General features: G+C 33.5%; 1 protein-coding gene across 1 annotated transcript in view; it reads left to right on the plus strand.

Annotated features, from left to right (window-relative positions):
* The first annotated feature begins 6,708 nt into the window (after positions 1-6,708).
* Positions 6,709-13,843, plus strand: part of LOC135220522 (FERM domain-containing protein 8-like) — a 45,958-nt gene continuing 38,823 nt past the window's right edge. Inside the window, exon 1 of the mRNA XM_064257683.1 lies at positions 6,709-6,892. Within this exon, the coding sequence (XP_064113753.1) occupies positions 6,869-6,892 (24 nt within the window). The 5' untranslated portion in view covers positions 6,709-6,868. The remainder of the gene's footprint in view (positions 6,893-13,843) is intronic.

Consider the following 13,843-nt stretch of genomic DNA (forward strand, 5'->3'; position numbering starts at 1 on the left):
CTTACAAAGCACATGACTAGCTGCATTCCACGCCCATCTTCTACAAGGTGGAACTTTCATAGTCGCACTGTCAACAAGGTTTATGAACATTTTGAACCTTTAAAAAAATGCATGGAGGAAATACAGAGTACATCAAATGCTACTATAACCATACGAGAAGCAACAGGTATTTTGAACACCCTGAAAGATGAAAGTTTTAAGTTTTGGTTGGAGCTTTTCCACCAGATAATGCCCTATGTAGAAGTGATTTTTCACCAAATGCAGTGTAGAGACAATGATGTGACTAAAGCACACGAGTTCATTACAAACTTCAAAAGGGCCATTTCTGAAATAAGAAATTCCAAATATTGTGAAAATCCCACACAAACACTCATGGCTGAAGCAAAAGAAGTGTGTGACTGTGTGTGTGTGCTGACATAGCTGAGAGATTTCCTTTCACTAAACAATTAGTAGCTGCTAAACTGTTCAATAAAGACTGTTTCACTAACTTCAAGCAAAATGTTACTTTAGAAGAAGTTGAAGTAGCCACTGAAGCTTACCCAGTGATTGCCAAAGAAAGACTTTTGACTGAACTTAGAGCATTCTATGACAGATGTGATTTGCATGAGTTTTCCAAATTGAGTGAACTATTGAAGATTGTGAATGAAAATAATTTAGGTGTACTCTGTGAAATGACAAAACTTATAAAAATTCTTTTGACAATTCCAATGACTACAGCAGAGCCCGAACATTGTTTTTCAACACTGAAGAGGGTCAAAACTTTCTTAAGGAGCACTATGAAGCAGGAGAGGCTAAATACACTTGCTATGATTTCAATAGAGAAGATTTCTATCAATAATATGCCAGGTCTAAATGAAAAAGTTATTGATCTGTTTTCACAAAACAAGAACAGGAGAATGGACTTCCTTTTCAAATAGCATAAGCCTGCCCTGAGAAAGTCAAGCATTTACTGTTAAGGTAAGACTTGGGAACAATACTTGTCAAGGGAGAACAAGTGCTCCACTCCGGCACTGCTCTGCATCGCTGAGTTTTACCCAGAAATATGTCAGAGGGCACTCTCCTTGCTGAAGAACAGCCCAGCCCAAATAAAGCCTGAAGTGTAACAATTAGGTTTTTGAATAAATTTTCTTTTTATGTCTGTTCGTTTCCTTTCACACAATATTAAAACAAAGGCTAAATGTTTTCTTGAGCAGCACCTCCACTAATTTTAGCTACGAGCCGCCACTAGAGAACGGACGAGAGAAACTTGGTTATATTCCTTTGTTAGATGCACATAAGATAGAATTTTATTATAGCTTAATATCAGTAAGTGTTGAGAATTACAGGATCATGATTAACATTCCTTTTAACTCTTCTGATGCCTGGCAATCTTACAAAATTGCACTGTTTCCTACTTTCATGACGAATAGCTCATTACCAGTAATATCTAATCTGACGGGATACGTATTGATTCCCCCTAATAAAGAAACATTTACGGTTAACAGAGACCTGGATAGGTTCACTCACTGTTCATGCCATGGGTAATAAAGTTTGTACAGCTGACTCCTTTGAATTCCACAATATATCAGGGGATTCATGCGAGTTAGGTATAGTGCTAAACGGTTCTCTCTCTCACACACGTGAACGATGTCTGGAACAACTTTACCCTTTTGACGAGTATAAGTTCGCTTACAGGCTGAATAACGGATCGTGGATATGATATGACAGAGCAGGGTTTCACGTTTCTTGCCCGGACGGATCAACGGCCTCTTCACGGATGTTCGTCACTGCGGACAGCTGCAGTGGAGTCACGCCCAACTACACGGTCCGTGGAGTAAGCACCATCATAAGGGAACGAGCTTACTTAGCGAATTTTTCTTGGTCGAGTACCATCATCCCAGCTTTACCCCTTCCATACAATGCGAAAGTGGCCCATCAACTATCAAAACTGTCTGGTATGGACCGCACTTCAAGGGCTTACCATGTCAATGAGGATCTACGGTTTTACACACTGCTGGCTGTGACATGCGTGTTGGTGGTGGTTCTGGTCACAGCTAACGTATTTGCTTGGCGTAGGTTGTGGCAAACAAGAATGGATCATCAACAGAACGTCGTACCCCGTCCTGACACTTACCCATTAGCCCTTAAGGCATTTGACTTTAGAGCCACTTGAAACTGGCCATTTCATTTGACTCGGGGGGAAGTTGTTTGGAATTGTGTTTTGTGTGAAAAACGGTTTGAACGCTGGCTAAATGTGTAACAGGAAGCTCCGTGACATTGCATTCCATATGTAAAGTATGAGAAGCTTAATTATCACTTATCATTCAATATATCTGGTAGCGCACCTAATATAATCAATTGAAGTTCTACAATGAATCAATATGTCTGTGTGTGTACGCACCAGGAATCTACATGGTGTGCACAATTATCTGAATCTATTTTTATATTAATCAGGTAGCAACTATTCTTAATCAGTTACCTTTTATCTTATCACATTTTTGGTACCATTTACGTATTAACAATATATGATTTTTAGAATGTAATTCTTGTGTCATGCAATCATCAGACGTATGGCAGTACTTTCTGTTGAATATCTATTCTCATGACTAACAGTATATAACTATCATTATGTATGACATGTTATCTTTAATATTAGTATGATATCATATGCATTTATCTTGTACGTGGGTCTGTATCTTCCATGTATTATTCATTACTTATGAGTATTTCTATATATCTGATTTTTTTTATATATAATCAGTTGCATATCTTTCCTTAACCACTTGCTGGTAACAATGGGTCAACTATATACTCACATTAATTTCTCTATCACACTCCTTTGAGTCATATGCAAGTCAAACTTTAATGTTCAGTGTTTGGTTTTGTAGCCTACCGAGCAATTAATGTAAGGGTTACATTTAAAAAGATATATATTCCATATATAAATAAGCCCATGACCCAAGGGGTCACTGTTGAGATAGCAAGGAGTGTGATAAAGGTTGATAAACAGGATGCAAGCTAGGCTTTGGTGTATTGAATCAGCGACGTCCTGGTTTGCATTTGCCTGTGATAATCAAATCCATTGTTGTGTCAAACAGGTCACAGAGCTTTCGCCTGAGAACCTATTGACCTATAAACTACAGACGTCTACGTGACTTCCTCTCACATGTTCGTCTGTCTGTATGTTAGTATGCTGAGCTAAGCTTTGCTCTCCTATAATTTGTAAATGCATTTGTAACTCAGAACTCTACTTCCCCTCCTAGAATCAGGTTCTCTTAACCACCTTCTTGTTTCTAACTTAAGAGATGTAGTTTCGCAAATATACCGTTACTGTTATCATCATGAGTTTGAAACATCTTTGCCTTCATACCCTAAGAAGATACTGACTTAGAAATTATCGTTGCAATCTCCGACGAGGATGGGAAGTGTACAACACGATACTTGCGTATAACATCGCAGGTCTAAATAACCTCACAGTGCGCCTCGTTATACAAGGCCTAGCACAACATATATATATATATATATATATATTATATATATATATATATATATATATATATATATTGAAAATCATAGGTTATGACTAAATATTTATGTTGGAAATCTTTAAAATTCTAGGAATTTCTAAAAAACCTTCCATCATACTGTAAATTCCTGGAATTTTAAAGCTTTTCAATATATATGTTGTTTTCAGGAATATTAATGTTATAAGTTTCGTAATAAAAAATTCCCCTAAAGATGTTTCTGGCTGCATATATAAAATTCCTTGTAAAAAAAGTGTGATAAAAATATGTATATATATTACAGACAAACGTGAAAATCACTTTTACAACGAATCAAACGGCACCATTATTCAGTGAGAAGTAAGTCTCTTTTTGTTTGTGACAGTGTGATCTCCGATTATCCTGGATTGACTCCTAGATTTTTACATTTTGACAATTAACTATCTGGTATTCTTGATATTTTTGTTTGCCTTGTAACTGTCTTTTCAACTGTATCTCATTTTGTGCATCGACAATGTCTTATTTTATAAAGGACGAAAGCGCTCGGCTACGAATTTCTGCCTATTAATTTTCCTGTGGAATTCGCTTATATCATGAATTCACGTGCATCTAATATGATTATTTAAGCTATATATATATATATATATATATATATATATATATATATATATATGTGTGTGTGCTGATGTATAGCACTAAATTTTGACGTTCATTTATTTGGGATGCTTATCAACCAAATTAACAACGCATCTTTCCACCTCTTTTTGCTGGATTTATAGTATTAATTAATAATATTCGTAAATCACTATTGTCTCAAGACTAGGTAGGTAAGTTGACTATAGTTAAACTAAATGTCGTATTTCAAACTAAAAGTTTATGACTTTTTCCGTTGTAGACAAAGGGGAAAATCTCATCGGTTTATTAGTAAAGCCCGATTAATTTCTGTACTGGATGGTGTGAGACCAATCCCTCCACCCACACTTTCGTTTCTTACTTTTTTTATTTGTCCTTATTATGAATTATTATAAAATAGTTTACATCTGGAATATCGGTAGCTTCAAGGACCCATCATTTATCTTTTCTCTTTCAAAGTAATTGTGAATGTCTTTCCATAGTTGAGGCAGGAAGAGCACGTCTGCGATACTTTCTTTACGGGGTGAGTCGAGTGAATGAATGACAATGTACGTATGTAATATACTACATTTTGTATACAGATAAATTCCATATCTGTAAATAAACCCATGACCCAAGGGGTCATTGGCGAATTAGGAGTGTAATCTAAGCGCCATAACAGGACGTGAAACTAGACCATGCTATGCAATGCTTGCAGTAGCCTGGTTTGCATTTGTATGCATAAACATTTAGAATGTCTTGTAAACAGGTCACAACACCTTCCATGGGAAGCGGTTGACCTATTCACCTGTAGCGGAAACACATGACTTCCGAGCCGTATGGCTACGTGTTCATTTTATTCTTGTTATTCTATAAACGCTGAGATAGCTAGTGTTACGCTATCGACGCGGTCCTCTTGTAGTTCAGTTCAACTTAGATTTCCCAACTGAGCGGTCATCCGACCAACCTATCCTATACTCCAGTGATGGAGCTAAGAAATAAAGTTGTTAATAAATTAACTCAGTACGTTTGAGTCATCTCCCTTATTCTGAAGAAGAACCAAAATCTACTAGATATCACTCAGACGAGAAGGGGAAAAAGAACCACAATGCTTGCATATACCGTCGCAAGAAAAGACATACAAACTGTCGCCGTCCTATACCATTGTAAGAGGTGGACTGCAGACAGTAAGACGTACACATACAAAATGATGTTATATATAGACGAAGATGTATTTTATGGCGGTATAATGACGAGTTAAATCCTAATCATGGAAGCTGAAATTTCAACCCTTTAAAGACGTGACCCCAGTGCCCTATAAAATCTTTCATTAAGATCAACTTGGCTTATAGGGAGCCTGGTCTTATTCTGAGATAGGTAGCGCAATTAAAAGATTATAAAAAGGTTATCTCTTATCAAATCTCTACATCTGTATGCTATAAAGGTACAACCATACCTTGTCTTCGTGTTTATTTGCCAGGCTCTATCGTTTTAGATGTTAAATTTAAAAAAAAAAAAATGTCTTTTCAGGATTCTAAGATCGCTAGGGTAGGGACAGGAAAAGAATGTAGCTCTGATATATTTAATTATCCTTTTAAATCTCAGCCTCGAGGTTAATCCCTTGTTTATGACTTTACCTGAGATCTACCATTTACTGTAATTCGTTTTCTAAAGAAACAGAGTTCATTTTGGTTGATCATAATGATTTTCCTTTCTTTGTGTGTTTTTGGAAATAATATTCACAGACCTTAAAATAATGCCATAATTTCATCGCATTTGATTATTGTCCTTATTCCATTTTAGAAGTTATTTATATAATACATGTGAGTGAACTATCCATTCTTTTTCGGTCTACATGCGCACACAAACACACACGCAAAGGTTACTCGAGGTCGCATTTAGAAGAAATGAAAACAAAATCCTGGATAATTACGGAGCGAAAACTCCGTCTGTGTGCTTTCTTCGCCTTTATCGCTGAGGTTTTAACTATAGCAATTAGATGCAATGTCTTCCTACTAGGAACAGTCAACCTAGGATTGGTATTATTCGTTGTTATTTTCGTCACATAGTTCTCTCTACATGTTACAAAATAATAATTTGTAATCCAGAAAGCAATAAGAAATCTAGTGCGTTTTATACATAGCAACAAAAGTAGATATTTTGCTGAACTTAAGTATATATTAATCATTATCGTTCCCGAGAATCCCGTTACCCAAGTCTTCAGTTGTTTAGGGCTATAGAAAATGTTTTTGTTCCGTGAATATGTATCAGCGCAGTTGCAGGTTTTTATATTAAATACATGAATAAACCGCAGCCAAGAAAGAATCCATAAACTTATGTGAAATACAAAAGTTATACCTGTAAACTTTTTGAGTCAGAAAACGTATTTCAGCGAAGCATTAGAAAGAAAATGGAAATGCTTTAGCTTATTTGTTGTTATTTGATTCGTAAAGGATATGATTCATTCCCAAGGCTTATGAAAGTAAACTTGATGCCGAAAATTAATTCCGCATCTTCTGTCAGCAGATCTGAAACATAATAAGCCTTGCTAACCCCAGGAAAAGTAAAAATGAGGGTTAGGTGGCGCGAGGTATCTGCTGTACCAGCAGGTATTGATTAAACATAGCTGGCAGGCGCGGCAGCAGTCCTTTAGCAACGGCTGTGGCGAATCATTCATGATATACCGATTCTTGACAGATCTGAGAAGAATATTGCAAAATGTTACATTAACAGCCACTTCAAACAAAGCCTCATGACGAATCTGTGGCTGGAGAATGGCCCACACAGCCAAATATAAGGTAAGTCTTATGGACGGTTGCAGCCTCCACGTATTTGACCTACATGTTTTGCCTCAAAATAGTTCCTTTATCGACGTATCTCTGCCAAAGGGATCGCATTTTCAAAGACAGGAGAGAAATAATTGATTATTCATATGTATCAAAACCATCGGTGTGAAAAGGGTATCTTTAAAGCAAATGGAAGTGCTCCGTTTAAGAATATCGGTAATTCGCATTTGAAGGCTAACTTACGAAACCATATCGGGTTCAGTGGAATGGTTAAAGAGATGTTAATTAAGAAGAACGCTTCTCTTCTTATTGTGAACGATGATCGAAAAAAAAATATCTTCAAAGCTCTCAAGACCTTAATGGAGAATTCTTAACATGCTTTCATGGAAAAACATTGGATGAGCTCTGGCCTTTTAAGAGCACCGTATCGAACTGTTTGTTTGTAGTGTAATGCCAAAGAGTAATTAGATGAGCAATGTGAAGGAATAGATATAAATTACGTATTCGAGATAGCAAGACAGGATGAATGATAGTTTTGGAAGTGAAAAGCATCAAAATAGAAATTTTTTTGTCACGATGCCAAAGACTTCCATCTTTGTTTACAAAATGGTCACCACAAATGTTGTTCATTTAAGAGTTCTGGATTGAACTTTAACTTTACGAAGAAAACTGACAAAGCTCTGCAAAAAGTACATTGCGTCTTGCCTCAACATGTTTAAAGCACGAATCTACTATAATGAAGGATAATCACTTCAAAGACAGATTATCTAGACGTCATCGGTCAACCGAAACGTTATTCGGCTGTCCAGCTCAAAAAAAATGTAAGGAACTTATCCGTCCGTGACGTAAGTATTCTTACGATTCATCTGGAAATACTTAGATGTAATAAGATTACATATGTAATGTATGTAGTTTATTCACATGAATACACACACACACACACACACACACACACACAAGATATATATATATATATATATATATATATATATATATATATATATATATATATATATATATATATATATATATATAAGCAAATACCACAGGAAAATGATAGTCAGAAATCCAAGTGCTTTCGTCTTTACTCAGACATTGTCATTCGCTCCTTGACAATGTCTGAGTAAAGACGAAAGCGCTTGGATTTCTCCCTATCATTTTCCTGTGGTATTCGCTTATTTAATGGAGTCACGTGCATCTACTAAGATTTTTAAGCATATATATATATATATATATATATACTATATATATATATATATATATATATATATATATATATACATAAATATATATATATATATATATATATATATATATATATATATATACTATATATGCTTAAAAATCACAGTAGATGCACGTGACTCCATTAAATAAGCGAATACCACAGGAAAATGATAGGCAGAAATCCAAGAGCTTTCGTCTTTACTAAGACATTGTCAAAGAGCGAATGAAATACAGTTGTAAAGAAAGTTACCAGGTAAACAAAAGGATCAAGAATACCAGATGGTTAATTGTCAAAAGGGTAAAAATCAAAGAGATAATCCAGGATTATCGAATATCACATGTTCACAAACTAAAAAATAGATTTAACCCTACAGAAACCACAGCGCATTCATATAAAGTCCTAAACATGTAAAAATTTAATATATTAATTTTGTTGCTTATATTTATCTACAACTTTTTTCATTAAGAAGGCATCGGAGTTGTGCATCAACCCTCTGTGTCTGATGTGAAAGATAATCATTTCCGTTTACCATGAACAGTTTCAAACACATTAGACGTGTTACCTAACAATTTGAAACTAAAGTTGCATTATGAGTAATGGGTTATTATATTTTGCTGCTAATTCAGCTTTCAGAAATTTATATTTTTTCACAGAGAACCTTTCAGTCTTGAGACCTTTAGTGTGCGTATATACGTATGTATAATATATATATATATATATATATATATATATATATATATATATATATATATATATATATATATATATGTATGTGTATATATATATATATGTATATATATAGATATATATATATATATATATATATATATATATATATATATGTATGTGTATATATATATATATATATATATATATTAGATATGTATGTAGTGTATATATATATATATATATATATATATATATACATACATACATATCTATATATATATATATATATATTATATATATATATATATATATATATATATACATATATATATATATATATATATATATATATATATATATATTTATATGTATATATATATATATATATATATATATATACTATATATATATATATATATATATATATTTATATATATATATATATCCTTTTGTGTAACATTGGTGTATTCTAATGATCGTTTGTGATTTTTTTGTTGTCAGACCTGATGATGGTGACAGTTACTCCGAAACCGGTAGTCGTATCAATATAAAGGACGTTTTATGCACAAGTACTGGTTTTACTCTTTCTATCAAGACTCCGTTTTTCCAAGAGATAAATCAGTTGCATATATATATATATATATATATATATATATTATATATATATATATATATATATATATAACTAATGTACTGAATAATTTATCTATGTTAGGTCGCATTATTTTTAAATACTTTTTACATAAATCTATTAATGCCTATGTCCTCAATGTTAAGAATGCCCACAAAAGGAAACTTTTTAATTTAGATATTTTTATTCCAAAGTTCCCAAACAACAGTACCTAATTTTATGTTCAATTATTCTGATTACCAACTCTCTGAAAGGGAAGCGTTTTGATTGTCTTTTGGACTAGAATATTGTTGATCTTGTTTTAAACCATCTTACTTACATGCAAGTTTCGTGTTCCCCTGGAAGGACTCGTTTTTACAGTAAACGCTCATCAACGGTGAATGTGGAAAGCTTTCGATCACAGCTTTTTGCTATAGCCCATGAAGCTTATAATAATTTAATTACAAAACTAGACACCTTTCTTTAACAATAAGGACCTAGAAATCCTGAAAAGCTTGGTAAAACATGAAACTGTTATTTTATTAGACCGGACAAAGGCAGAGGTGTTGTTTTATTCGTTAAGAATGACTACATACCGGAGTTGAAAGTATTCTAAATGACAGGACTAAATTTAAATGGTTGTTAGTCCTGACTTTGCCGCTATTTTTCGCTGTGAGAATTGAATCGACAGGTTTTTAAAATCTCTTTTCAATCAGGAAATTATTAATAACAATAATAATACGCACCCAAATTTAAGCAGTACTGGTTGTTCTTATGGTGAAATGTCATGTTTTCCTGAGGTAGATAAGGAGGGTGGAAGTTCCTTTAAGACCGATTTTAATATCTTATGACGCCCCAATTGCAAGTTGGCTAAATACTTAATACTTTTAGGAACAAAACTTTCTCATAATAATTACACCATTGAAAACGCTGAACAATTTAAAGAAAGAGTACTGGAGTATTGTCTCAAGATTCGGATCTTTTTATGGAAGCCTTGATATAGTCTCTGTTCTCGAATATCCCTGTGAAAGAAACAATCAAATTTTTTTATACAAGATTTTTTACTATCAATGATGTTCAATTTCATGGTTTTATAATTATGGTAATTTTAAGAAGCTTTTAACTTTGGCAGGACAGGACACTGCCTTCATTTTTAATTGGAAAGCTTATGTACATACAACGCGTCCTTAAGGCCGGAACTTTATGAGTGCTTTTATGTGTGGACTGGAGGAGCGGCTGCTGATCATATAGCTACCCTCTAGCTAATCAACCTCTTTTTTACTGTCATTATGTTGATGATGCATCCATTCTTTTCAGAGACAGGGCTGATTAATCCCTTCTTACAATCTGCCAATTCAGCCCACCCTAACATCAAGTTTCCAATTGCCTATGAAAATGATAATAAGCCCTCTTTCTTAGATATATTAGAAGTGTCACGTACCTCAGATGGATTGTTACACCTCAAATTATAGAAAAAAAACCTCTACTGGATTAGCTACAAATTTTTACATCTTTTGTAGTTTTTATCTTTAAATTAAACGCTTTACATACCCTCTTCCACAAAGCCTGTTCCCCCTCCTCTGTCTAATCCAAATTTCTCCATGAGATAACTTTTATACGATAATACTTCAAGGAAAACTGCCAGGGTTTTCTTTAACACCTTTACAAGCTTTTGAATAATGAATTAATCGGAAACAATAAAAGATCAATTGCACCAAGAATGTCATTCTTTGCTAGTGCCCCGTTTATAGTGATACAACGATTTATACACAAGTTAAACGTTTAATACGTGAACACTGCCCGGCCATAAAATGCCAGTTAATCTTAAGAGACCCATTAACTATTGGGTCTTTAATTAGATATAAATAAACAATTTAGCGCTTGTTTTACGTCCGCTGTGGTCTACTTATTTTCGACTCCCAACAGTAGTTTGGAAATTATGTCAGGGATTCCCGTAGGCTCCTTGAGGTCTGCACTGATTGCCTTAGGGGTTTGAGTGGCCAAACAGGTGTCCGGTTGTCTTCTCCAGAATTCTCAAACATTAGAGAATATACAAAGAAATGGAATTTTAATAGAGAATATAAACTTTCTAAAATCATAAGTCTTCGAATCACTTTTCATGACAGCAATAGTTCCAAAATTAAACAACCAAAGCACCGTTACCCCTCGTTGCCTGGCATATTTTCTGGGGACCTTTTGCTTCTTAAAATACTGTGTGCGTGTTTTTTTTTTATGTGTATGTGAATTTTAGTATAAAAAATAAACGTATATTGCCTATTAGGATGAGTCTTTTTATTGTTTTACGTGTGTTCATCTATTTACAGCTGTGATGAGGGGCCGGATCCCGAAACGGTGCTTAATAAAGCTTTGCAAAATTACAACATATATGAATGTATCTCCCATGACTGTTGCTCTCCTGTGATATATGTATATATATGTATGTGTATAAAGTATATGTATATACTATATTATATATATATTATATATATATATATATTATATATATATATATATATATATATGTATATATATATATATATATAATATATATTATATTATATATATATTTTTATATATATATATATTATATATATATATATATATATATATTAAAACCATTATAATATATATATATATATAATATTATAGATATATATCTATATATATATATATATATATGTATATACAGATATATACATATATTATTAATATATATATATATATATATATATATATATATACCTATATATATATATATATATGTGTGAGTGTGTGTGTGTGTGTGTGTTATATGTGTGTATATGTATATATGTGTATATACACATATCTATATAAAGCGAAAAATACCGCTTATTATCGAATTCATTATACCTTGGGAATAACTCAACCCAATAAGTGCCTCTGGGCCGGCCAGAATCAGAGACAAGGGGTCAAAGTCTGTCTATCGTTTTGTCGAACCAGCCTTGGTTCGAATCCTTGCCGTAATGGCCAGATGGTCCAAGTCACTGGTTAGAATCTGGCTGATGCAGGAGCAATTAGAGAATGAAAGTTATCCACAAGACAGTGAATTCGGGGTTCAGCGGTACTTATTAGCTGGCATTTGCAAATATAAAAAGTCATGCATGTATAAGTGAAAGAATTCACACAAACACATGTCATATATATATATATATATATATATATATATATATATATATATATATATATATATATGACTGTCTCAAAGGGCGCATGGGATTCACAAGTCATTGATAAAGTTTTCCTGCAACCAACGCTTAAGAGGATTAAAGAAGGATTATCAGTGGGAGTGACCTAAATTGGCTTAACTGTGGATGGATCTCTTGGTATAAATACCCTCTTTTCTGTGACTTTTGTCATTTATCTACCTGAAGAGAGAGAGACATCAGTCTCTGAAATATAGTATTTTCTCTCTATATTATGGCATTTTTATGGGCTCCTTTTATTATTATTATATATATATGATATATATATATATATATATATATATATATATATATATATATATGCTGTCTCTCTTTTCAGGTAAATGAAGGAGAAAAGTTACAGTTAAGCCAATTTAGGTCACTCCCACCGATAATCCTTCTTTAATCCTCTTAAGTATTGGTTGAAGGAAAACTTTATCAATGACATCTGAATCCCATGCGCCCTTTGAGACATTCATTACCTGTCTCTGTTTAATCAAGTTCGATTTTATCATCTGATTCTTGAACCAGCAGTTGCTGCTATGAATTATATGTGACAAATTCTAGTTTATTCCATGGTTATGTTCATTTATATCGTTGAAAATAGCTGAGTTCTGTTGTCCATACCGGATGTAGTATGGGTAGTCCTTTAAGTCCTGTTTTAGCCAATCTATACATGGAATACTTTGAAACTACAGTAATAAAGGCAATAAAACCCAAAAACATGCTATGGATGAGGTATGTAGATGATATACTAACGTTTTGGGATAATAGATGGGGGAATTTCAAGGAATTCCTTTCAAAATTAAACGCCTTAGTGCCCAGCATCAAATTTAAAGTTGAATGGGAAACAGACAACCAAATTCCTTTTCTTGATGTTTTAATATTTAGAGAACGACCGAATACAATTTTACCATATACAGAAAACCAGCGTTCTCACTTTCATACATTCCCTACTTTAGCTACCACAACATTCCTATCAAGAAAGGCATAGCCAGCAACCTATTCTTAAGAGCCTTACGAATTTGTTCCCCAGATTTCCTGGAAAAAGAATTTGAACTAATTCGTAAGCAGCTTTCGTCTTTAAGGTATCCTAACCATATAGCTGAGAAAGCAATTCACAAAGCAAACAAAATTTTCTACCGACCCCCTTAGGACAAGACCAGAGAGACACACAACAATAAAATAAAAATTCCACATCCGGACAGGATTAAGATGGTGACCCAGACTCAGAAAATCTAACCCTTTTGCAT

Source organism: Macrobrachium nipponense, chromosome 2 (assembly GCF_015104395.2).
Source record: "Macrobrachium nipponense isolate FS-2020 chromosome 2, ASM1510439v2, whole genome shotgun sequence".
In the NCBI taxonomy this organism is placed as follows: Eukaryota; Metazoa; Arthropoda; class Malacostraca; order Decapoda; family Palaemonidae; genus Macrobrachium; species Macrobrachium nipponense.